Below are 27,170 nucleotides of genomic sequence, written 5' to 3'. Positions count from 1 at the left end.
TATAGGGGATTAATTCGAGTGTTGATTAGTAAGTGGTCGATAATTGAGAGTTCCAGCTTTGCAATTGTGAAGATTTGCAGCTTTTCTTCGTATTACATGATTATAAACAAAAACAAAAAAAATCTCTTTCAGGTTACGGACTATTTGTTGTCACCGCGGAGAAAAACGCGACTTCGCTTTGGGGTTGTTGTTTTGTTGTTGTTGTTGTTGTTTTTTTTTACTTATTCTGATTCACAAAATGAATTGATTAATCAGGCACTGTGCCGGGTGAGCCGATAACGAAACGAATCGTCGGTTGCAGCTCTGAAACAAACACCGTCGCCGTTAAACGGAAAATAATTCAGAATCTCATTTCTCCAGCGGTCCCCGATCCACCGAAGAAGTGCACGCTGGGTCCGTCCATTTATAGAACTGGGTCGTTTAGAACATGACGTTTTTTTTTTTTTTTTTGTGACAGCATTATTCAGCGCACCTCGTGGCGTCGTCCCGACACGCTGACGAACTAATTGAAAGGAAACTGCGGCGAAGCTGTTTTTGCAGGTGTTCGTTAGCGCTCTGATTTTGTGAAATGGGTCCTGTGCCTACACCCATGTGTGTGTGTGTGCGTGCAATGTGTGTGTGTGTGCGGTGTGTGTGTGTGTTTAGGTCTTGCAGCTTGTCATAGCCGCAGAGACGCTGTAATGGACCCAGAAATTGGCCTCGGGGCGGGATGGAGTAACAACAATAACTGAAGGCTTACAAAACCAGCAGAGACGTGAATATTTTATTTATCATTTCTTGCTGTGATCTGTGCATTCGTGAAATACGCTTCGCTGCTGCCTTTGATACGCACCCGTAACTCAATAATGCTTTTTACGAACTGACAATTTGCGTTGGCTCGGCCCTCAGACTCCAAAAAACAAAAAACAAATCCGGTGCTCTCCGGCCAAAATCATCTGAAAAAAATATTGTTTCTTTCATAAAGTTATTGGTGAAAGTTTACGCCTCAAAACCCTGGACTCGATTCTCGTCCGTTAGACTGCAAGTACGATCCTGATTAAACGTGCAGGACCTGAAATCCTGACGGCATTTTAAGATATTCTCATTCTTGATATTCCAAATTTCACATAAAATCCCCAATTTCCTCAAAAATCATTGCTTTCTTTACATGCTGACATTTTAACACCTTCTTGCACCAGAAATTGCTAAAAGTCAAACATCTGCATGAACATTCACCTCTTCCACTCTCCGACTTTCTCCCTCCTCTTCCTCTCCCCTACTCCTCCTCCTCCTCCTCCTCCTCCTCCTCCTTTCCCTCACTCTGCTGCCACACAGTTACTAGCACCATTAGGCTGTCATAACACGGCACATATAACCTGAGGTGATCCCAGGACTGAGTGAACCGAGTGTCCCCCCGGGGGTGTGTGTGTGTGTGTGTGTGGGGGGGGGGGGGGTCTGTAGAAGCCAAACTGGATCGCTACCTCATGGTCTGGGGGGGTTGGGGGGGGGGGTGATGGGTACCACATGTAAGCGGACGCAACCGCCGGCCCTAATAGGAGCTGACAAGTGGCGGTCTGACGGGGGCGGTGAGAAGGAGGGAGGGAGGGAGGAGGTGTGGGGGTGGGGGGGGGGGGTATCGGGTGGCCTGGGCTGGGCTATCGCTATAGAAACACAGCTCTGTTTCTATAGGCCCTGTGGCCGAGTGGTCTGCTTTAAATAGAGTCTTTGTGCAGAAGAAACACTCAGTCCAGTGGCTCGTCTCTCCATCACTGTGGACCTACACCGGCCCGACTGACACACGCGCTACAATTAACTTCTTAGCAGTTAAAGGTCCCATATTGGATGAATTCAGATTCCCATTTCTTTTCTTTTTTTCATCATAAAGCAAACCTAGCTACTGTATAATACTATGAAAGTCAACGGTGAAATTCACACTGCCCCGATTCAGCAAATTTTCGAATTGGACTTATGCGAGTTTTTCCCGCGAGACTGAAAGACTTTTCTTTGGGAGGACATTTACACGTAAGATCTAACGAGACGTTAGCTCGGCGTTGCTGGGAGTGGGGGTTCATAACTCTTTGACAACACCACCCAAGAAGAGGAGCTATCACCAAACCATGTGAGGATAGGAAAAAAAAAAGAATAAAAAAAAAAAAATCACAGCTTCTGTGAAGTGTAAAATGGTGTTGATGCTGGACGGACTGAAGTTAGGACAGCAGAGTTTCATGACACACGCGTCGAGAATGCCTCCGGTGTGTGTGGGCTCGCAGTGAAAACAGCAGCGTGGAGGGGTAAATATGACGAATGCTATAGGTCTTGCGCAGCCGGGGAACGGCCACTGAACACTTTCTGCTACTTGTTTTGCTGTAGATGACAGAAAATTATATATTTTTTTAAAAACCTCTTGGGCTAACCTGAAATAAGGCAGGAACACGACAGATTTAAAAGTGTTGGTGGGTTTACACCACAGACTGTAGCTTCCGGCTCTGAAAATTACGGCAGATGCAGGAAGTGCCTTAAAGCTGCAATACCACTAGAGTGCCACTAGAGGTCGGCTCCAAAAAGCCTCCGTAGACTCCCATTCAACTTCTCTCATCAAATTTTAAGTCAATAAAATGTCTCCACGAGTTATTTCAGTGTCGTCAGCTAAAGTCACTCCTTCTTATCAGTTTTTTTGGAAAATATTCCTGTCATTCGTTTTAAAATAAGCCTCAAACAGACGTTTTTGTTTGTTTTTTTTTTGGGGCGGGGGGTCGATTTGTATCGACAGGCCTGTGGCGCAGTCAGGTTACAGCTATCGGTGGGCGGGACTTCGTATCGCCGAGTTTCCAATCAGATCGAATCAGATCCAACCGCTGGCTTCTCCCCCCGCCTCCCCGGCTCGTCCAAATACGGTCACTTCTCGCAAAGATGGCGCCGGCCCCAAAATCCGAACCCCGAGGCTTCGTAACGGCCGTTCACGAACCGACGGGTGACGTCGCTGTTTGGTCGGCGCTTGGCTCCCGAGCGGGAGCCTGGTACCACAGGAGCACACTGACGACCCCGATCCCAAAACCAGCCTTCTCCGGAGTCGTAATTCATTCCCAAAACCACAGCATCCAGCGCAGCTTCACACGGCGCTTAATGTGGTGCATGTGAAGAGAAAATTAAGAATAATACAGTGGCAGCATGTGGTACCCCCCCCCTCCTCCCCACAGAAACAACAAGAGCCGGTTGATGAAGATCACAACCGCGCCACATGTGGATCATTATCAAGAGCCAGGCAGGGATTGTTAAAAACTTCAATGTGCTCTCGGAGTCGGGCTTTGAAGGAGGGGGGAAAAATGCTTTCTAATCAAGGCCTCGCAAAAAAAGGAAAAAGCCACAATGACCGAACTGTAGGAAGACAAATCTCCCAACTTACAGTACGGAGCCAGATGGTTTGTGTTTGTTTGTTTCTACTGCAGGGGGAACTAAATAGTAAAAGAATTATATGATAAGTCCCTTTGGGGATTCTTTAAGCTGTATAAAATAACACGTTCCACTTTTAATAAATGGAATTCAGATCTGGAAACAGACCGCAAAGACAATTTAGTGTGCTTTTTTTTTTTTTTTTGTTTTTTTGTCCACCTCCCCTTTTTTTGGACGGAGTCGAGATAAGCGTAACACGACTTTACCCTGGATTTGGTGCGGAGTCTGGAGTTTGGCACGAGCTCGCGCCGTAATTGCTTCACGATGTCGCTGCTCGGTTGCTGCGCCGTCACTAAGGCTGACAGAGCATTTGATACCCTCCTACATCAGGAGGTTTTTATTTTAGCCCCTCCAAAATATCAAGGCTTGATGGAAACCCCCCCCCCCCCCCCCCCCCCCCCCCCCCCCGCGCGCTGTTATCATCGCTGTTGTAACTCTTGAGGAAAGAAATACTTCGCCGCCGGTGTGTTCAATTTCTTCCCCAAATGTTTCGTTTTGTGTGTCGGTGGAAGCTCTCTGGCGGTGTGAGTCGGCCTGGACGATGTCCGGGACTCTTGCGCAGGCCAAAAGTCGACAGTCAAAAGTACGGCTCACCGAACATGGATGTTACTCCGATGTGTACCCATTTTAGAAATGGGAATTTTTAATTTTTTTTATGATTTTCTTTGAATTGTTTATGGTAATAATGGCACACATTTCAAAGTAGTCCACACATCAGTGATGTCGGGCTCAAACACGGTGCACCTGGGCTAAACTCCCAAACCACTTGATCCTACATTTCCCATATTGCAACTCAATAATGTATATATATATATATTTATTTTATTTATTTATTTATTTTTACAAAAATACATGCCCAGGTCTTTCAGTGACAAAGTTAAAACGTGTCATTTCCAAAGCACACGTTGACACGAATGACAGCGGTATGACATCATGCGGTTGATGTCCCTGAAGACGTTCCACCACCGCTAACACCGGTGGTGCAGTTCTCACCACAACCGGGTGTGGGGGGTGGGGGGGTGGGTTGGATAACTCCCGTGCATCGCTACGGCCGGATACCATATCATCATCACTATCACCGCTACTGATACCTTCACTTTGATGCCGGTTCCCGAACGATACTTTTGTTAATACCAGTTATTTACAGACTGTTTCACTTTGCGCAACGCGGTGGCAAATCTTCGCTTATTTACTTGTTTACTTACGTCTCTTAAACGTGCTGGCGCAGACGAAGCCTCGGTAGCCAAATTTGGTACTGAATAGCGAGACGTCTTTTTGCACTTGGTAGTACTTTAGCGTATTTGCTCTGTGGCATAAAAGTATTGAAGTTTGGTTCCATTTAAAGCAAAAAAAAACAACAACCTGTATTTAATAGCTTTTGAATTTAGTGCGTCATACTGCAGGTAAGACATCCATGAATGACAAACTTTGCCTTGGATTTTTTTTTTTTTTCCTTATTAAAGTGTTTGGTACGACAGGAAGACCTTTTGTGATCACTAATTGGTCGTACTTAGCTCCGACGGACCCTACTGAACGCCGTGGAACCGTCACAGGCCACTTATGGACACATTTCTTTTTCCAGAGACTCGATGATTCATCTATATCGTGCAAATGCCCCCGAATCGACCGATTGTCATCAAATAGGACTTGAAGCTCTACCGAGACGCAGAAAACGTGTCGGGTTTTACAGCAGAGCCGAGGTCTTGAGGAGTCTGTGCTGCCGGGAGGGAACGCAGCGCCGCTAGTCAAACAACACTTGGATTAAGAGTTATCCATTTATAGCAAAGTGTCTGACAACTGGAGAAAGCGGCAAAAAAAAAAAAAAAAAAAAAAATACAGCAGAAATACCTTTTATGCATTTTTATAATTTTTTTTCTGAAGTTATGAAAAAGCTGTTTGAAAGGTTCCTGCTTTTGAGTATTCAGGCTTTTCTGGGAAAACGTTGTGGAAAATCAGCAGCGATTACTGCGGTGGTTTTGAGCAAGGCATCTGCTGGAGGCCAGCTGCTCCGGAAAGGTTGCTGGGCGGTCATCAGCGGAGGTCTGTGGTTTGAACCGGGCAGATTCCATCCAAGTGGGAATTTGTGTAACTACAAACTAGGAAGTGTGACAAACGCGCGACGAACTAGACAAAAAAAAAAACAAAATGCGATATTTCCGCATGAAGTTACATGATTTAAAAATTAAAAAAAAAAAAAAAAAAAAAAAAAATCTAAATTTATGCTTAACTTCTCTTCTTGTCTGTTGGATTTTTTTTTTTTTTTTTTTTTTTTTTTTAAACCCTCATGAATTCAAGCTGCATCACCAAATCGCAGAGCAGCGTCCTCGTGATTGAGAGCCCTTCCTTTCACCGTACCCCGTAACGGTGTTTGTCAGAAGGAGCGTATCCCCCCCCCCCCCCCAACAGGCCTTACCCCCGGGGTGACCGCGGTCTCGCAGTGTCACGCAGGGGGAAACGGCGCGGCGGCTAAAATTATCACACAATGCGCGCTTGTTTGTCAGCGCGGGCCCCGGTGACAAACGATTCCTTATCTTGAGGGCTGTTGTTTTGCTGTTGCTGAGTAATGTCCCGGCCGCTCGCTCACGTCTCTGGAGCCTTTTCATCTCGCTCTGCTGTCAACTGTCAAAAAAAAAAAAAAAAAAAAAAAAAAACACGTTCACGTCGGGGGAGGAGGGAGATGGGGGGGGGGGGGGGGGGCGTGTCACGTGCACCGAAACAAAAAGACCCAAACAAACTTTCTTTGATCTGTACACAAACTGCGGGTGCCTCCGTGACTTTAAGCTTCCCCCGCAAGCTCCGCCTCGACGGCCCTCCCCGTTCCCGTTCTAACGTGCCGTCTAAATGAAGACGGACACGAAGAACAACACGGATCGGGTTTCTTTTCTCTCCCCCCCCCCCACCCAAATGTCGCGGAACCCTTCAGGAACGCTGCCGACCCGACTGGCAGCGGAGGGGGGGGGGGGGGGGGGGCGGGGGGGCGCCCTGATGAAAGCGACATGTGTTACTCACAGGGCCCCTTTTGTTTATTTGACTTCCATACTTGCATTAAGGGCCGAAGTAAACACGTCAGCCCGGCCCGCAGGCTTGCAGAACAAACCGGAGCGACGCAGGTTCTCCGTTCCATCGCTTTCACCGCCGAGACCTCCGAATCGACCGAGGTGCCGCAGGACTCGCGGCGTCGGGACTTTCGCTGCGACATCTACAATCCGAAACCTGTTTGCGCATGCGGGGGGGAGGGGGGGGGGGGGGGGGGGGGAACTAGCGCAGGACGACGTGCAGAAACTATTACACATTATTCGTCTGCGTCGAGATCCACATCCAGTTGGGGCGAGGAGCAGCTCCTCTATCCTGCAGGCCTTTTTTAATTTTTTTTTTTTGTGGTTATCCCGTCACCTCCAGGCATGGAAGCGTTAAGAAAGCATATGCTTCGTGACCCGGCACTTCCTAAAGGTCGTGGCCCCGATAATTCAAAAACCTCCTCCCCTCTTCCTGTTTGCGTATCCCTTCGGGTCTCGCCGGTAATCGACCGCGTCTCTACGACAACTGTCCCGACAAACGGGTCGAAGTGCTGCGGGTGAAAAACCGTCTCCGTGGCATCAGTCTTGCTTCTGTTCACCAGATCTGTCAAAAAAAAAAAAAAAAAACCACGAGGAGATCCCCGCCGGGTGACGTCGTTCTTTTCATCCGGGTGGTGTCGGTGGCTTGTGGCCGTCACCCTCGAAGGAGCCGAGAAGGGGGCAGGTTTCTATCTCCCGTCAGTTTGATACAAACATTATGCGCAATGCACGGCAGCCCAGAGACGCTTAACATCGACTTTTTTTTTTTTTTCCTTAATCGTCCGTGTCCGAGCAAATTGACGAAAGATATATTCGATCTGGAGACTCGTTGACTTCCGGAGCAAATTTTTTTTTTTTTTGGGGGGGGGGGAACCGAGCGGTGCGTACCGTAAAGACAGACCTCAGCGCGATGTTCGAGGCGTCTTTTCAAATAAGACCGCGCGCTCGTGTTCAGCTGACGACGGTTCCCAGAGTGATTTACAACGCTGGAAAGAGTCGGCCAAAAGCTTCAGGCTTTGTAGCGATCCGTCAAACTAAGAGGCCCTCTTCGGCGATATTAAATATATGAATACATCATAAAAGGACAGCCACTACCGGTTGCATTTTTTTTCTGGAGCCTTGAAGGAGAAAAAGAGCGAGGCGGTACCACCGGACCGGGGCCAGGAAAGAGAGAGAAAAAACAAAAAAAAAACACACCTGAGAGCCGACCCCGTCGGGTTGGAGGCCCTCTGACCTGCTTCACAGCTGTTTCTTGTTAGTGCCTTTAAAACCAATTCCCAGAGTTTCCACGCTTGAATCCTGCCCCGCAGAAAGAGGCCGGACCAGGAGGGGGGTTTATAAGACCCTGCGTGTCTCTCTCTGTGTGTGTGTGTGTGTGTGTATAAACAGCGCAAGCCTTAATGTTTTATCTTATCGGGATGGCTGACCCCCGGGAGAGAGAGAGACCCCCCCCCCCCCCCACACACACACATTTTAAGACGCCCTGCCCTGCGTTACGAACGCCACCAACAGTCGGCCGAGGAGAGCTTCACAATCTTCTTCTTTCAAGTTATTAACCCTTCGCTCATTCGCAGGTTTAAGGGGGGGGGGGGGGGTAATGTTTCTGATGGTTTATTCTCACCTGTCACCGGCTTTTTATTTATTTATTTTATTTTATTTTTTTCTCCAATGCTCCGAAGCGGTGGGCTTTCCGAGAGCGGAGGAATGTCCGCAGCGGAGTCTGAAGCGGGCCGCGTGTTTTCGCCAGAGCCGCTGTAACCTCTGCTGCTGTTAACGTCACCGTGGAACGGATGGATAGCAGTTGTTTATTTAATGAAACCGGCGCGCCGACGGGCAGAAACATTTCCAGGGGACATAAATTAGCAGGAACGTCGAGAGGAATTGAAATGTTAAGCCCGAGAGTCCGTCCCGAGTCTTTTTCGGGGGGAGGGGGGGAGGGGGGGGGGGGGACGTTGCCTTTCGCTCCGCACGCCCACGGACACATCGAAGGCACTCGGCGTGGCAGCTTGACGGAGACCAGGCCCGCCGGGTCCGTCCAGGAGACGCTCCCCAGCCCCTCTCTCCCTCTCTCTCTCCCTCTCTCTCTCTCTCTCTCTCTCTCTACTTCGGGTAGAGCAGCGTCCTCCGGGAGGCGGCTCACCTCAGCGTGACCCTCCCCTGCCCCCCCACACCCACCCTTTCCCCCCCCCCCCCCTTCCTCTCCCCCCCAGGATCTGAGACGGCTTTAGATTGATGTGCGCTGCCTCCTTCTCCCACACATTGTTGGGGTAACTTCCTCTTGCCTTTCCCCTTCTTTAAAGAAAAAAAAAAAAAGAAGAAGAAGGGCCCGGTTTACGAGTCGGGGGGGGGGTGGGGGGTTGGGGGGTGTGGCGCTGAGCTTGCACTAAGGATGCCGTCACGAGGGCGCTGAGGACGCGCCTTCGTGCGAACCGGCAGCGGCCTCTTCGTCAGCTGCGTCCGAGAGGTCACGGGGGAGACGGAGGAGAGCGGCCGAGTTCCCGCCGTTTCGAAGTGACCCGGCTCAATCGAGGCGAGCAAAAGGCGCTCGGACTCACTTTGTTGTTTACGCGTCGGGAGAAGATCCGGACCGTCTTCAACACGCTTTCAGCACCCGATCGACGGTTGTTGTTGTTGTCGGAGACCGGGCGTCTGTCGGCGAAGGGTTTACGATGTTTGTGGGTGATTTGCAGACACGAAAATTACGAAAGCGAAAATGCACGAGGAGATCGGAGGTGAGGGGAACCCTCCCCCCCCGTGACTCCCCGCTTCCCCTCGGCGCCTCTTTCGCACCGAATGGACGTTGTTACCGCCGGCCGAGGGCAACCCAGGTGAGATAAGGTCCTGGGAGCGCTCGGCCTTTCGGACAATTAGGGGAGGCGGCGCGGCACCTCGCGGCCCAGGTGATGGATCGTGCCGGCGGCGGGTTGGCCGGGTTGACGCCGAGAGCGAGGGGTGATTGGCTGAGGCGGGCGTGAGGATCTGACAGAGACGGATTGCGGAGGAGAGGAGCCAGCTGGGTCTGAGTGGGATCTATAAACACGCCGGGACAGGAACGGAGGCTGCAGAAGGCCTGCGAGGTGATACAACACATCTGGGGGAGGTGTGGGGGAGGGAGGGGGAGGGGAGGTGTGGATGAGGGCGTCATGGTAACGAGATATAAACACAGGCCTGAGGCCTTTATAGCAACCCGCTTGCTCAGATTTTAATCTCACGCTCACTCATATATATATATATATATATATATATATATATATATATATGCAGACAGCTCATCGGGAAAACATTTATAAATGCCGACGTTATCGCAAAAGACGACTGCAAAATATGCACTCAAAGTTTTCATTTAAGCAACGGTGCAAATGTAAACGTGTCATCGGTAATGATCAGCTGACAGAGGTTCAGAATTTAACTCCACAACTCTCCTCAGCGCCACGAAGCATTTCAGCGTCTTTCGGCGAATTGTTTTTGGTTGAAATAGCTCTGCTCACTTTGCTGTTTCACAACACAGTTATGTTTCTCAGGAGTTGGTGGAGACCGAAACGAAGCTAGAAGACCGCCAGTATTGGACTTTACTTTTGTCAGGTCGTCAGTGTTGAAGTACTGCAGCCCAAGTGGCCATAAAAATTTGTCAGAGCATCTATATAGTACCCGAGTCTTAATAAACGTGGAACAACCTTTTTTCTTCTTTTTTTTAAACTTTACTTTAAGGAGTTAAAAACATGCTTTTTATTACAACTCTATTTACTTCAAAAAGAAAAGCTGAAACCATAAAACACGTTGAGAAAATGTGAGCGTGAATTCGTGCCTAGTTGTGGTATTCGATTTGTTTTGAAGTCGATTTTGTCCGATAACCGGCCCGAGCTGCGATCACGGGTGGGGGGGGGGGCTCGTGAATTTCCGCTCAAAAACCGTCTCATGTCACCACGGAGACCCGTCGGGGCCTAATCCACTTACCTTCTGCCCAAAAACCCCCCTCCCCACCCACCCCTATCAATAAAAAAAAAAAGGTATCATTTTACCGACACCCCCCCCCCCCCCCCCCCCCCCCCCGAGGCCCTGCAAAAAGCAGATAGAGGAGCCACCCCTGTTAAGACTTCCCTTGCACGGATGGCGGTGGGGTTTTTTCGTGCTCCCCCGTAAGCCTCTAAATCCCTCTGTCGCCATCACTCGCCCCGCGTACTGCGCCGGAGGAAGCGACGTCTTGCAAAACTAAACCTGCAAGGTTTCGTGTTGTGTGTGTGTGTGTGTGTGTGTGTGTGTGTGTGTGTGTGTGTGTGTGTGTGTGTGTGTGTGTGTGTAGCGCAGGATTCCCGGATCAGGCTAAACACACACTTTTCTTTTTCTTTTTCTTTTTTTATTAACCGTGGGCACAGCACATGCAGTAGTGTGTTCTCCATCTGTGTGTTTAAATAAGTCGATTTCTGTTCGAGCAACACGTCCGTGTTTGTGTCAGCTCCCTCTTGATGGCTGCTTACCGAGACTGAACTGCAGAACAAATCAGTGTCTGTCTGTGTAATTGTGAGTGTGTATGCAAGCACATGAGCATTTGTGTATAGCCGTTGGCACGCTGCTGTGTAGTTAGGATCGGGGCCAACTTTTTTCTGGTGGAATTTCCTGTCTGAATCGAGCACCCTCCCTCCCTCCCCCCCCCCCCTCCTACACACACACACACACACACACACACACACACACACACACACACACCTCCTCCTCCTCCTCCTCCTCTGCTCTTCGCTTCTTTCTCTCTCTCGCTCTCTCAAAGTACGACAAAGGCTTTTTTTTTTTTTTTTTTTTTTTTCTTTTTTTCTCCCCCCACTGAAAATTATTCCTGACCCGGCCTCTCAGGGTATTATTATTATCATTGAGTACTTCCTCGAAGACATGATCCCACTCTGCTTCTCCACTTCAGCACGGTCCTGATCCGGCGGGGGCTTCATTTGGACATTAATGAGAGTGTGCTTTTCCTCTTCCTCCTCCTTTTTTTTTCACCCTCTCCCCCTCCCCTCCTCAACCCTCCACCTCCCCGAGTCATGAGACTGGGGATTTTTTTTTGTTAACATTGAACACCTGGCATTGTCTTTTAAAAACGAGAGATCAGATGGGGGGGGGGGGGGGGGGGGGGGGGCTTGCTTTTTTTTTTTTTTTTTTTTAAGAAGATGTGGGAACTCTTCCGCCGGCTGCCTAGGCAGGATGTTTTAACCTCGTTATGGGGGCAGAGATGATTCTGCTCTAGTCCCCAAAAAAACAAACATTTTAGGAGAAGATCAGAGCAGATACGAGGCCTGGAAAAAAAAAAAAAAAAAAACGACGACCTGGTAAAAGTTCTCCACCTGGGGGGGGGGGGGGGCACTAACTGACCTGGTCTTCACTATAATTACAATGCATGCTACCCCCCCCCCCCCCCCTCCCTCTCCTACCACCCTCCTGCCACCCCCATCAGCTGCTGCTGACACAATGGGTGTTATCAGGTGAGGAGACCCCCCCTCTGAGATGTCACTGTCGACCCCTGACTCACAGGTGACTGACACTTTGTACTGTGAATTACACAAAACCGAAAGTACTAGTTGAGTATATAGTTATATGCAAGTATTAAAACAACAACAACAACAACAACACAAAAGCCTGCATTTTGAGACTTTACCATAACATTTTTTTGTAACTCTTTGTACAAGAATTAAATACAGACTCCGACACGCAATAAAAAACAAATAAATAAGAAAACCCACAAAAGACCTCATCGGTGAAGGCGTAATGTTTCAGGGAAACAAACAACCTTTCGAGGAAGTCCAGTGTGAGTTGCGGAGCCACGATTTTTGAAGGCTCACCGGACGCCGCCGCGTACGTGATTGTGCAACGGCGTAAAGCCGTCACAGCGACCGCGTTGTTCTCCGTTCTCGTTGGTACACCGGGCTAGAATCTGTCACCCGCACTGTTTTGGGTATACGAAGCCCGGGGGGGGGGAGGAGGGGGTGTGGGGGGGGTGTAACCCCGCACGCCCGAACGCACCCGAGTTACGCACCGGACGGACGGTAAATCAAGAGGACCTGAGGTGTGTGAGCCGTCGCGGTCGCTTACCTGTCGGCGGCTGTCCCCGCAGCCCCGGCAAACACAATGCAGCTGTCCCGGGTGATGGAAGGTCCTGCTCAGCCCTTATCACCCCCCCCGCATCCAGCAGCAGCAGCACCGACCTGGGGAACGGGGGGGGGGCAGAAGGGAGGGGGGGGGGATGGAAAGGGGGGGGGTCAGCCTCTGGAGGTTCTGCTCGGTTCTGGTTGGTCCAGTGTGTTTGTGCACGCCGTTAAATATGCGCATTGACAAACGAGAGCAGGGGTTTAGTCATGACGGACTCTCCCGGCAGCGCGACCTTTGCAGTCGCTGTCGTCCCGTGACACCCCCCCCCCCCCCCACACACACACACACCCGCTCCACCCGCTCCACCCCCACCTGCTCCACCAGAGATGTGCCAGGCAGCGCAAGCAGGGGGCACCTCTCGCACAAAGCCCCAACTTCTGGCTCCACTTGTGAAACAAAGCTCAAACTCCTTTTCCCAGCTCTCAACTCCCTCTCGCTCATTTACTGGGCGCCTCTTTTGGCTTCGTAACGCGCAAAGTTGACTCTGAATTGGGCCGTCCGTCTCGCGCACAAAAGGCGGCGGGGAGGGTCGCTGGCCGAGGTCCAGCGGCGTAGATCTTGATAGAAAGACGGAGCGCCCAACCCCCAACCCCTCCACCCACCCAGCCCTTCAGCCCATTTGAGGTGAGAGGAGCCACCAGACGGATTTTTTTTTTTTTTTTTTTTTTTTTTTACAACTAATTTTGTCTTCGTGGTCGATTCTCGCTTTTCTTGCGCGTTGCAGTCGAAACTTTCCGGCGGCTCACTTTCACCAGCGATTTATACAAATTTCAGGGTATTCATTCATTCCAAAGCAAATCTGCAGGAGGAGTGCGTTCCTGCACACGTTTAAAAAAAAAATACAGCTGAATTTTAAAATGCACGTTTTTTTTATGGCTTGGATGGTGCGTTTTAACTTTCGCTAAACTGGACTCCATAAAAAACAATACTTTTTTTTTTTTTAATGAATCAATGTCACACTCGAGGACGTGCTTTAACGTCAACAGTGACGTGGTCATACAACAAGATAGCAACGAAATAATGTTATCTCAATGTGTTCGTGTTGTGGAGCAATTCGCTCTCCAAATATAACACTTTTTGTTAGTGCGACCTCCGTTTCCACGGCAATGACACGGGGTATGACGAACAACTGGAAACATACCGAACGCTTACGTAACGTATGCGATGTTTACCACTCCAGGAAGTCGTCAGACCCTTAGCAACGACCCTAGCAACAGAGACAAAGATATTTTGTCGGTTTTATTGCTTTCTGGAGATGGTTTGTCAAACTGAATAAATACAGCACATGGAAACACTAAACTGTTTAGCCAGCTCAGTCTGGTTGTAACTTAGACATCTGATGAAAAAAATACATCGATGGACTCGTGTGTTTTTAAGATTTTAGCACCGTGTCTGTGTTAAAACCAAACCGGTCCAGCGAGCCGCCGCAAGGGTTGTGAGTGCGTGACTGTCCGTGGTGTTACGGTACGGGTGCTCGGAGCGACCAAAAAGGACCAAAAGAGACCCGATTTCACCAAATGGGTCATTTAATAAAAACTTATAACAGGTAAAAACAACTTTATATAGCATATAATAAGAAATTCAACTCCAATTATTTATTGGCATTGAGGAGGCGGAGGGATATTTCTAGTGATGAGCAGGGTGTGGTGTTATGCTGATTTGTTCCAAATGGTCAGTCTACCAAAAAAATAAAAAAATAAAAACATATAAATTGTACAATTCTCATCCTAAACCACTAAATGTCGTTATGCATCAGTATCTCCAGAAAATAATCACTGACAGGTGACGCTTGTTCTTAAACAAATACCGGTCAAAGTGCGGTGTCAGTTTCGTGGGCTGCCTTCAGGGAGACGACACGACCCCCTCTCCCACCACCACCACCACCACCACCGCCGCCTCCCCACCCCACCCTCCTCCCCGCCCCGTCATGTGTAATCCCATCAGCATTAACTGAGAACAAGACTCTACAACGTCACCATGATTGCCTCAGTCACAGGAACAAAAGGCTCAATCAGGGTTAAGTAGCAGTAATGTCTGTCTTTGTAAACGGCATCACCTAAAAACAACATGCAAGCGCTGTCGGAGCCTCGAGGCGCGGAGTCCTGTTACGCCTTGTTTTTTTGTTTTTTTTCCACAGCACGCCGAAGGCTCAAACAGGAAGGTGGTTTTTTTGTTGTTTTTTTTTAAATGCAAACATTAGGAAAGAAAATTCAGTTTTCTCATTTGAACTCTGAACAACTTTTAACTTTCCCTAAAACTGCGCTTTCCCCGTCACGCGATTTAATGCATTTAATCTAATTTTTTTTTTTTTTTTTTTTATCCCAAACCGTGAGCCGTCAGCTGCTGTTTCTTTTTTTTTTTTTTTTTTTTTCTTCTTTAACAGAAATAGTGTTTCATATATTAATTATTTCCAGTCGCTTATGCTCCGTTGTTTTTCCCACACCACCACCGCCACCAGTGAAACTCGACACTTTCTGCACAAATGTTTCACATTAAAATCCCCCCAGTGGTTGAAAAAAAAAAAAAAAAAAAAGGGTGAATCAATCCCTTTTCCTGGCAGGCTTTTAATGTGAAAAAAAAAACAACAAAAAAAAACAGACAGACAGAGTTGAATATGAGGACTAGAAAAAAAAAAAAAAAAAAAAAAAAAAAAATGCAAAGTGGAACTGATTCAAAATATTTTGTGAATGAAACTGAGACTTTGGAAGACAATGACTGGACTGATTCAGTCTCAAGTCATTTTCTCAGAGCATGTTGGCATCGCTTTGGTATGAAAAGCCGCACCAATTTCCCCCCTCGGTACCGAACGCTATAGTGTTCTCTCTCTCAGATAATGATCTGTTCTCACTGATCTTTGACCTTTGACCTCAGTAGTCCCAGGTTCACTGGACCGCGTACAGCCACAGAATCCTAATAGCGACCTCGGATCAACCTGAGGGAGCTGGCTGACCACCCCCGCCCACACACACACACACACACACACACACAACTGAATTTACTATCAAGATGTTTCTAAAGTCGTGTTTTTGGGATTTATTTTTCCGCATCAAGCACATGAAACTTTAACATATCACACCGGAGAAGCCTTTCCTGTTTGATTGGAGCTCTCATCGTCCTTAAGTGAAGACAACACAGTCTCCTACTGACCCGCTGTAATGACAGTAATGAATGAAAATGGACTCTGTTGTTCTAACGAGACTTCCCTCGAGCCGTCGGACCATTTATGGCAGGAAACGGTGGATTCTTTGTCTGACACATAAAAACAACATTCATTGTTGTGTAAAACCCACTCGGGTCTTATTGGAAGGAGACAGACCTTAATGAACGCTCGGCTCTCGGGGTAAAAAGAAACAAAAAAAAGCCACAGACGGCGAGGAAGGTTTCAATTACCGGTGGATGACGGGAACTGTAAAACGGTAGAGCTGCAGTCAGTAACTGTATTGCGGCTGTAATATTCTTGTTCTGCACCATTTCAATGTTCTTCTAATTAAGTCACCTTTAAGAAAATGCAGTTAGCAAACTTGAATCTCTCTCTTTTTTTTTTTTGTGCTTGCAGGTGCCCACCACCTCTTCCCCACCTTTCACACGCCCATCCCGATCGACATGCGGCACCACGAGGGGCGGTACCATTACGAGCCGCACCCGCTCCACACCATGCACGGGTAAGCGTCGGCATTTCTTCAGAAACAAACTGTTCATGGCGACAGTTTAATGTTCTTTAACAAGCAGACGCCAACCAGGTGGTCCACCTTCATCAGCTCATGTGCTATGCAACCAAAAGTGAATAATAATTAACAGGACTGTATTTTAAATTCTACTGGAGATACTGAAGTATCCAAAGACATCAACTATGTCAGGCTTAATTTTGGGGAAATATGTATAAATTGATGCACAAGGCATCTTGAATATTGGCATTTCTCCTCTGTAAATCGTAGAGCTTTAATCTAGAGCTGTAACAAGCTGATGTAAAATGTGATGCTCATGTACAGTGATACTGTAACACAATGAAGCATACATTGATTTTTCAACCTCTTAAGTTTGTAATGGGGGAAAAAAAAAAACAAATCGGAAAACTGCATGTTTACAGGTCAATAAAACAAAAACACATCAGCTACGTTTCATATTTTGGAGCGTCAATACTCCAAAATTGAGTTTTGATGTTACAATTGAACATATTCATCAGTCATAGTCAGGTCTTGAAAGAAGTCAGGTGATTCTCATTTCAGCAGCAGTTTAAAAAGAAACAGACCTTTTTTTTTTTTTAATGAAATGTCTAAAACACAAACATGTCTCGGTTAGACTTGTTAATTGTCACATTTCACCGGTTTGTCTCTGATTATTCTCGACCACTCCGGCCTATTTGTCAGCACCACAGCTGCGAGGACGGCCCCCCCCCCTTCTTTCAGCGCTTCCCCGAGTCAGACAAGTTCATCGAATCCAGATACGCTGAGGGAGAGTGGAGAGAATTAGTATCACTATGGCCGACTGTTAAAGTTTCCTCTCCTAACATTTCATGGTTCGGGAGTTGGAGAGCTCTCTGGGTGCTGGCATCGCCCAAAAAAAGGGTGGAGGTCTGCCAAGAAACATAACTTGTAGTCGGACGGCTCAGCAGAGAGACAATGTTGAAGGAGGTCCATAAACCATTTCTTCAAGAAAGAACTGCAGCTATTAATCTAACTGTAAAATCCCCTTTATATCCTTTATTATGAAGGAAAAAAATAAAGACGGGACTTTTTGTGTGATTGGGATTGATAGGTTGGAAGTCCAGTCGTAAAACATGAACGTCTTTTCCTGACTTTATTAATGTAGTTTTACCATAAAAGTCTGGCCTCCTTAAAGTCTTATCTAAAATATTCGAATCCAGGAAAAAGATCAATAGAGGTTTCGCGAGAACTCTGCTGTTACATTTAAATTCAGCGAGATCAGGTGATACGCGGTGGAGGCAGAGCTATTCATCACCAGCAAAGCAAGGTAAAGGAAGGAGGGGGTGGGGGGGTGGGAAGGGAGGGTGGAGGAGGGGGGGGGGGGGGGGGTGGAGTGTGGCCGCGCACCCAGTTTGTTGTGATTAATGTGACGTGACTCTTGACGGCGCGCTCCCACTAATTCATCAAGGCCTCGATCTCGCTGTCTTTCCTCCGGCGTGCGCCGAAATTCACCTAATTAAGAAATGGAGCAGGGTGTCGGCGCGGCGGCGGCGGCGGCACTTCGGGTTGCACTTCCTGTCTGAAGGAGCTTGCCGGCTGCCCCCCCCCCACCTTCCCCCCCTCCCCCCCTTTCAGTTCTGTTTGCACGCAACTTCCTATGATGTTAATAATACTGCGCAATTTTAGTCCTAATCGTTTTCAAATGCATTCATTTAGAGAACCGTGGGACTCAAAGTTGCAAAATTAAAAGGGACGTGGCCGAACAGAGCAGACGGTCTGCGACGAACGCAGAAAACGATATCTTGAATTCGCGTTTCATTATTTTGAGCGCAAGATCGCGGTTCCCCGGAGGGGCTGCTCATCTGAAACTCTTTGGAAACTCTCCTCCACGACACAGGGAGAAGTAAGAGTCCATATTATATGAATTACTCCGGATTGCAGTGTCAGAACATGAGGCTTTTTTTTTTTTATTTTTTTTTTTTATAGCATTTTCCTAAACGCTTGCTCCAGCATTTAAAAATAGAACCCTTCCGGCTGTGGTCTTCTCCGCCTTTTCACGGACGTAGAACTACGCGGAAGAAGAGGCACGCCGTGTCCGAGCTGCTTCTGGAACCTTCGGAGGAGCCTCTCGTGGGATGACAGTAGAACCTGGATTTAGACGCGGCACTTATGTGCTTGTTTGCTGCGTGTTGTAGGAGTCGGGCATCTTGTGCGCGAAAGCCCACATTGCCAGCAAACGCCAGCCGCCAATGCCAGCGTGTTTGACCGAGTAATTAGCATCCGAAATCCAGCCTTCCGTTCCCAGAACCTCAATGACAACGCGGCGGATGAGAAAAACAGATCCCCCGCTCATTCCGCAGGCCCGTATATTTATGCTTTTCGGGAAGCAGTCGGGGGCCAAATTGCAGCATTGAAAAGTTGAAATATGCCCAAGGTTTTTGTGTGGCAGAGCTGTGGCCTGCACCGCCCCTGTACGCAAACAGATGTGGTCCCGCTCAGCCAGGCAATCAGCCCGCTCGAGGCCCCGCCGCCACACGGCCCGGAATGTGTTGATGAAATACAGTTTACAGATCAGCCATTTGGGTTCATGTTGGGTTCCCCCCGCCCCCACCCACCCACCCACCCCCCCGACCCCCTCATTGTTTTGGTTTGGTTAACAAGTCGAGGGGAAGGGTTGGCGGAGAGTGGGCCGATTTTTCCAAGTCTGCCGATTGGTCGTCGTGTGGTTTTTGACAGACGTGTTGTTATCTCGTGTTGTTTCTTGTTGGCTCCGGCGCCCGCTCATCGTCACGGCTGATGTTTGAATTTTGGATGCACCCTTGAGTTACGGCCAGGAATGCGCTGCTGAAAAAGACAACGGGACCTGTCAATCAAAAAGACAAATCAATAGCCAGAGAGTTTCACGCTTTATCGCATGGTCTCAACGTAATTTTCCTGCAGGAACCAAATGGTATGTGACAGCATCGGAGGCAAATAATGGATAATTACCCTGAGTATAATCCCATCTCCATTAAGTATAACGTCCCATCGCCTGACATAGTTCCACCGGGCCCCTCCTTTGTACACAGTCCCTGCTTCTTGGGGAATACGGTATCAAGTTGTTCCCAAATTCTCAGCATCCTGATCAGGAGCCCCAAAAACAACAACGGCAGTTCTTTCGCGGGGTCCCCTGTGGGGTAGCGCGGTGATTTATCTTGATCGCCTCAGCTGCCCAGAAGTACAGAAGGGAGTGTGTCGCATCATAATTCATCCCACCCTGAGCCAGTGGGGAAAAATGCCAGAGAAGCAAATACTTGTTGGTCAGCTACGAGGCCATGGAAGCAGGCAGACAGAGAGGGAACTGACCTCACCTTGAAACCATGTTAAATGGGCAGCATCTTGTTGTAATGAAAATGGATTATTTTTCAAAGTCACTGTGTGCAATAAGACTGTCAATTTATGGAAAGTACAAACATTCCATGCCTCCACATCCATAGCCGGACGCATGGTCTTTTCAGGTCGTCCATCTGTCCCATTCTCGCAATATCTCAAGAACAACTGAATGGAATTTCTTCAGATTTGGCACAAATGATCACACGGACTCAAGCATGAACTGATACAAATGTGGTGGTCAAAAGCCACTGTGATAAGAAAATATAGATGGATAAAGTGGTGACATTTTATATCCAAAAATTCGAAGGTCAACTTTTCTGGCCATTATTGAGCACCAAAACTCGGAAACCGACGGGGAGATCATGACCATATTTGGTCAAATACTGATTTAATACTCTTTTCTGCACCATCCATATTTAAAATAAAGCCTGATTGATACTGTAACTTTTATTAGATTACAGAAATTCTCAAGCACTTGAGGTGAACTTTGAAGTTTTTAAAGCACTTTCCATCAATTTCTTTATTTTGTCTTGACTGTAAAAAGAAACTTGGAAAGAATCTGTTTTTAATATCTCCTTCTTCCCTTACCTCCCCACTAATCGTGCCGCAATCATCAGCAGTCTAATGTACCCATCCATGCACTGTGGTATGCGTTTAGTCATAGGGTTACTTATGTGCTCAACAAGCTGTACCTTGTCCAAATCACTTTTTCTCACAGCAGAGTTTTAACAATGGAACAACAGAGAGCATGTAATCACACAGGAGAGAACACGGCGACAAATAGCAATTACCTGCATGAAAGCATGTCATCTACCGGCTCACATCAGCTTCCTTTCCCTCCATCGTCACCGGGACAAATGGGAATGCAATCTTTATTGCCTATTTCTTTAGTTCTTTCCAATGGAGGCAGCCACCCATAGTGCTCAGGTGTGATGGAGGTGTCTTTAAATGGCAGCCACTGATTAAGAGACAGTGCTCTCCCGGGGGAGGGAGGGCTCCGAGCCCCCTTCTGAGAGCTTCCCATTCAAACTCTGTGACTTGGAGCCTCTGGAAAACACACAGACTTCAAGTAACATCTTGTCAGGAAAAGGGTGGACCGACACGACTTCAATAACAGTACCTGCCAGACAGGACTATTATTTGCAGCGTCCTGTCAGGCAACGGCAGTAAATTTCACCTTATTATCACGGCTTCATACACACTCCCGGATCGTTTGAGTGATTTATGGTAGCCAGAGCGGTGTGTGTCGACACGCTGCTTTCCCACTCGCCGAAGAAACAAATAACTTGTTGATGGATGTAGTTTGAAAAAGTAAAATGTTACAAAATGGTTTTGGTGGGTGGAGCATGAAGAGGGAAGAATTTAATTATAATTGAAATTAAATACATTTCTTTTAACAAAAAAACACGTGGAAGTTTTTATATTTTTCTCTCAGTGAAATTGTATTTGACCCGTCTGACTAGTAGAGCTCAACTGTCCAGAAACTATGAAAAACACATTAATGACTGTTGCACTGGGTGACACCACAGATTGGATATAGTGTGTTCGTAGCTTCCGGGTCTGAAAAACGAGGCCGATGCTGAAGTGCCCTAAGCTGCAATACCACCCAGTGCCACTAGGGGTTGGCTCCAAAAAGCCTCCGGCTCCATAGTCTCCCATTCAACTTCCCTCATCAAATACAAAGTCAAAAAAATTTCTCCACGAGTTATCTCGGTGTTGTTAGCTAAAGTCACTCGTTATTACTTTCCTGGAGGTCCATATGAAAATAATTCCTCATTAATTAGAAAACAAGCTTCAAAAACACCTGATTTTGGGGGCGTGTCTGTTTGATTGACAGGCCTGTGGTGCAGTCAGGTTCCGGCTATCGGTGGGCGGGAAGAAGTATCGTCGGGTTTCCAATCAGATCAATCAGATCCACTGCTGGCTCCTCCCCTCAGCTCATCCAAATATAGTCACTTCCTGCTCCAAACCCATATGCAACCCATATGCAAACATATATAAACTATAAAATGAAACATTATATCTATGAAACTAAGTGGCCTGAGTCAGGGTGCAGGAGGCTGGAAAGTACTGAGAGATGGATGAACTTAAAAAGATCAAGACCATTGTACAATAACACTGGCCTTACCCTTTTGAAACATGTTTCTGACTTCACCAAATATTAGAACCATACAGTATTATTATGAAACCTGTTACCCATTGTGATCCATTATTAAATCAGCATCAAAGATGGAGATGGAGATGAAACACGCTACATCAGCCAGGTGTTTCTAATATTCTGTCCATTCAGAAAACATATTAAACTATATTGCATTCGAGCTTTATGATGCACCTAAACGCTGGGAATCACAGTGTGCGATCACTTTGATGAGCTTTGAGTCACCGGGTCTAATAAGGAGAGAGCCGGCGCCGGTGCCAGCTTACCCAGGTAGTCCTTGAGCGAAGCACCCGAGCACTAATCTGAGGCGGCTGTGCCAACTTCTCCGAGGCGGACCGAGGAGCGGAGCATGTTTTTTTTTTTTTTTTTTGTGTATGGAACGTCTGTTTCTTCTCACTTCTCCCCTCCCGCCCAGAACAGAGGGCTCTTTATGGTTGTTTGTCGGGGGAAGAGTGGGCCCGACGGCAGAAACTTGGCCCTCGGACAAGGCCGGCAGTCTGCAGGCGCTTACTGGAAACGGAGCGAAGGGGTCTGGGCAGGGCCCGGGGTGCAGGTTGGCGTCCGCACAGAGAGCCGTGAAAGAGAGACTGAGCAGGGAAAAACTCTGGAGGGAGGGCGGGGGCGGGGTTGGAGGCGAGGAGGCGGGGACGTGGGGGGTGGGGTGCATCTCAACCCACCTTTCATAGCCACAGAGAGAAACTGCAACCAGAACCAGCCAAATCGGAGCCAAACGATCGGGCATCCCCGACGGATGTATCGATCGCTCTACAGACAGATTTAACGGACTAACATCGTGTACTATAGACTCTTTTCAGACACATATACACACACACACACACACACACATACACACGCATGCAGTGTACCCAGCCTGCACTCGATGCTGCCAAGAATCAAAACCACACATATAAACACTCATTTGTTCACAGCGGCCATCGAGCTGCTAAAGTGTCAACTTGAACAGCGTTTTTGCTCCGAGTCGCTCATAAAGAGAGTCGTTTTTACAGCATGGAAGCCCTGTGTTGTGTGTGTGTGTGTGTGTGTGTGTGTGTGTGTGTGTGTGTGTCAGACAGATTTAAGTGAAGAAAAACTGAGACAAAACTAATAGGTTATTTTAAAGGAATTAGCTCACTTTCCATGCTTTAAGTTACTTTATTTCAATTGAAAAACATAAATTGTGGCTAAAAATGGGAAACCAAATGATTAAATATTTCAAGTAAAAAATGTTAAACGGACACTGAAGTGACCTTAAACAGGAATGCTGAACGTTTTAGCCACGTCTTTAGTCAGACTGAGTCTCCTCTACCAACACTGACAGCATCACTGTGAGTCATTAATCCGGTCATTCCTTCTGAAGAGAGGACCTCTCTGCCTTTAAGGTTTATTACCTCTCATCTTCTTTCTCTTGTCTGCCTCTATCCTTTCTTCAGAGAGCCTGATTGACGACTTCTAGTTGCTACACTTCCATTAGATCACAGAGGACGAGCACGTTCTTGTGTCTGCTCGAACTATCATCTAGTTACCCATTATAGAGTCCCGCTTCATCCTCTTCAGGTCGGAAACTAACATTTCCATCGACTTCAAATACTTCCCGCTCATCTTTAAAGTTTTCTAAATCATTCTGTATCTGACGAAGCCGATTGAGAGTTTATTAATTCACAATATAATCACTATGAGCCATCTTTTCTGATGGTCCAAACTTACCAGGTGTTCGTGCCACACACTGAGGCCGCTGATCGGAGCTTAAAGCAAAACTAGGTCGACATGAGCACCCGGTGCCTCCCCTTCAAAGGGTTGTGCCACCGCCAGCGGACCTCTTTATCTGGAGCTCAGCTGCCCTTTGGCAGCCATCAAGACATACAATCGTTCACGCGCACGCACGCGCACGCACGCACGCACACACACACACACACACACACACACACACACCGTCTGCGTTTCCAGCGAGCAGAGCTGCCTATTACCTGCCAGAGATGACAAATTTATTGTCTCGGCAGGCTGACGGGAGAACTTCAGAGAAAAAAAACAACTTCTAGCCAGAGGTGGCTCCAGGGCAGCTTCTTAAGGTTTAGATCATCCGGTTGTGTTCTCTTATCATCTAATACCTAAAGTGGGAGAGAGATTCTGTCGTTTCTGCCCACCCAAACAGACAGAAAATAAGACTTCCTCGTAGCCTCGCAGTCCCAAAGCCCTCGGCCTCGACTTGTCTGTAGCTTTAGGGGCTTAATAGAAGGTGAACAAAAGGGGATTATTATGCATTAGCTGTGGAAGTGGGGGGGGAGGGGGGAAGGGGGTGGAAGTGGATTGAGACCGCAGACACTTTTTGTGGAACGACAGGAGTTAAGGCCCGTCGACGAACGTACCGACGGAGATCACTCAGAATGATACCGGAGCAGCAAGCTGAGGAGTCAAATTAACGCAGGCTGTCTCCACTCCCTCGCTTCTTTTACCGTCTCGCACTGTCCCTCATCTCTCTACATTTTCACTTACGTCCCTCCCCTCCCCCCTCTCTGCAGACCTCCCGGACTGACGGGCAGTCCGGTCATCTCAGACATCTCTCTGATCCGTCTGTCGCCACACGTGGCGGCCGGGACGGGCGACTCGCCGTTCAGCCCGCCGCATCCGTACGTCAGCCCCCACATGGAGCACTACCTGCGCTCCGTGCACAGCAGCCCCACCCTCTCCATGATCTCGGCCGCCCGAGGACTGAGCCCCGCCGAAGGTAAGATTCGCCGCCACAAATGTTCACTGAAAGGTTCGATAGCTTGCAAGCGACGGGTCGGGATTTTCACGTTTCGGAAATCATTACAAAATTGAAGAGTTGGCCCGTAATGTGTTACTACCGCCAGAAGGAGGCGGTGCTGCACTTCAAAGCTGTTTGCAAAGAAGATATTTTTCCCCAAGCTGCGGTAAAACAACGCTGTGGTGTAAACGGGAGAAACGTGCAAAGACGCCAGCAGAGATTCCAAAACTATTAAATAATTATTATTTTTTTTTTTTTAAAAGGTGCAGTGTAAAACCCTGCCGGGAAAAAGTAGCATATCGTACGTCGACCGCGGCTTTTGAGAGCGAAGCACCGAGCGGACGGTTCATCCAAGGATCAATCGACGGCTAGCTCCAGACGAAGTCATTTCGATACTGGACGTTCAGAGCAAACAACGGCTCTCGTTCTCAACAAGAAAGCTTCAGACGTGCTTCTTATCAGCTTCGCCCGGTTCGAGGGTTTCCGAAGTTTGACGGCATTTGTTGAGCCGAGTTTACAGTTTGAGCTCTCTCTCTTTTCTTTGTGTGTGCGTGTGTGTGTGCGTGCGTGCGCGCGACGGGGGTCATCAACTAATAGACGAATGGTTTCCTGTGAATGTTCCCATCCCTGATATCTGTAAATAGAAATATTACATGTGGCTGTGGAAACTCCTTCAGACAGAAACTCTCCTGCGACCTCTTCGACCAGTTAACATTAAGGAGGTGAGATTAGAGTTGAGCGGGTTTACAGTTTATGCATCCTGTTCACCGTGAACCGGCTCCGTCTTGAGTTTTACACAGCTGACTTACTTAACCGACAGTGATAATTAGTCTTACACCTTATCCATTCCCCCTGCACACTGAAGCGCGCCTTTCATCGAGCGTGTTCACACCGTTTCAAACAACCGGTCGGAGGAGAGAGGAGCCACGGGCCTGCACCCCGGCGCCTAAACGCCTCCCCTCCAACCTTTCAGGAGAAGCAATGCGGAGTAGATGCTGTCACTGATAAAGTGGCAGGGAAGTATGGCACCAAATGCAGGGCACTCCCGTCAGCGCTGCAGAACATAAATAAAGTGCGAGGAACCGCGGAGCCCAGTGGTGCATGTATAAACTTCTGATAGGGATATCTGGGTGTTTGTAAAACCGTAACTGCTTTAGGTGTCCTGCGGCGTGTAAATGACGTAACGCGGCACCTTTATTTCAATCGGAGCCGTAACATCTGGCAAGCACAATTTCTACAAGATGTGCGGAGGCAAAACTAAAAGGAAAAGAAACGAGACCGTTTGTAAATGGAGGGCGTTTGCGTCGGAATCGCCGCCGTCTTCGCAGAATGTGGGTGGGAAAAGAAAAATATGTCGCTCTCCAAAATCGAAATTATTTCAATCAGAATGAACAAAAGTGCAGGGAAACCAAAGCCGCTGGGAGACAGAAGAAAGAAAAAAACGTTCCCGCTCGCTTTCGCACGTGTGACACCCAACTCTCGTGTCTTTGGATGGTGGGAGGAAGCTGGAGTATCTCTACTCTTATTTTTAACCCTCCTAACTTTTTGTCAGTTTTTTCCTGGGACCGGTGAGTGAGTGTAGCTGCTACCTCTCATCCCTCTTGTGTTCATGAGTGAGGTCACATATACACACACACACACACACACACACACACTTAGACCCAAAATGCTACTCTGCGGAGGCGGTGGAGGAACGTGATCTGGCAGCCGTGGAGAAACCAAAGCGGCGTGCCTGGGTCGCACAAACACGCTGCCTGTGCACTGTTGCCACAGCCGTGGCCTAATAGGTTGTGATGGATCCAGATTTCTGTTCTATGTGTACGTGTCTATGTGTGCAGAGGGTATTAATCCACCATGAGCCCACAACCCTGTCGCCTCCAAACACCCATACCCACTGGAGGAAGAAGGGGGGGGGGCAGGAAATGGAGGAAAAGGGGGGGGTGAAGGGAAAAGAGGGGGTGGGGGGGGGGGGGACAGGGGCGCAGTGAGGTGGAGGAGAGAGTAAAAACCAATCCATCTCTCACTCTTATGGTTCCTGACATTTTTAAATGTGGCTTTACTGGCTGCAGGTGTTAACACATTTTTACGTCAATGTTACTTTTGCTCATGCTGCGTTTAAGGCCTCCTCAGCATTATGAGTGTTCGTGTGCGTACGTGTGTGTGTGTGTGTGTGTGTGTGCACCTGCACTCGGTGTATGACTTCAGCCTGCCAAACATGATGCATACACAACAGGCAGAGAGTTGCAGGAATGCGGTGCTCCTTCCCGCCGTAGCGCCCCCTCCCCTCCTCTTCTTCTTCTTCTTCTTCTTCTGCTCCCTTTTACTCCCCAGAGATATTTTCCCAGAAAACCAGCGAGCCTCAAAGACATCAGACATCTTTTATCAAAAGCCACATGCCCCGGGGCGCGCATGCAAGCACAAATCTTCAAATCTGCAAAGCAGGGCAGTCGTCTCCTCTGTCGGAGTCCTTCTCGTAACCTTTTCTGTTCTTGCCTTTGTTTTCGGTCAGTCTGTCAACGGCTCCGTCAAACGCCGTCTGTGTGAATGTATCACTTCATTACAGGAAAACGGAATCCACTCTGCTCAGCTCCGCCGCCCTGTCAGAGTTACTCCGGCATCACGTCCGCCAACACGCC

General features: G+C 48.1%; 1 protein-coding gene across 1 annotated transcript in view; it reads left to right on the top strand.

Annotated features, from left to right (window-relative positions):
• Window positions 1-685: 685 nt before the first annotated feature.
• gli2a (GLI family zinc finger 2a) overlaps window positions 686-27,170 on the top strand; it is a 49,611-nt gene continuing 23,126 nt past the window's right edge. The window contains exons 1-3 of the mRNA XM_069154391.1: window positions 686-754; window positions 16,174-16,279; window positions 24,308-24,513. Of these exons, the coding sequence (XP_069010492.1) occupies window positions 16,221-16,279; window positions 24,308-24,513 (265 nt within the window). The 5' untranslated portion in view covers window positions 686-754; window positions 16,174-16,220. The remainder of the gene's footprint in view (window positions 755-16,173; window positions 16,280-24,307; window positions 24,514-27,170) is intronic.

The sequence above is a fragment of the Embiotoca jacksoni genome, unplaced genomic scaffold (genome assembly GCF_022577435.1).
Source record: "Embiotoca jacksoni isolate LCO1_2020_lvr unplaced genomic scaffold, fEmbJac1.0.p SCAF_2, whole genome shotgun sequence".
Taxonomy (NCBI): Eukaryota; Metazoa; Chordata; class Actinopteri; family Embiotocidae; genus Embiotoca; species Embiotoca jacksoni.
The sequence above is the reverse complement of the archived record's forward strand: the minus strand, read 5'-3'. Positions and strand labels throughout refer to the sequence as shown.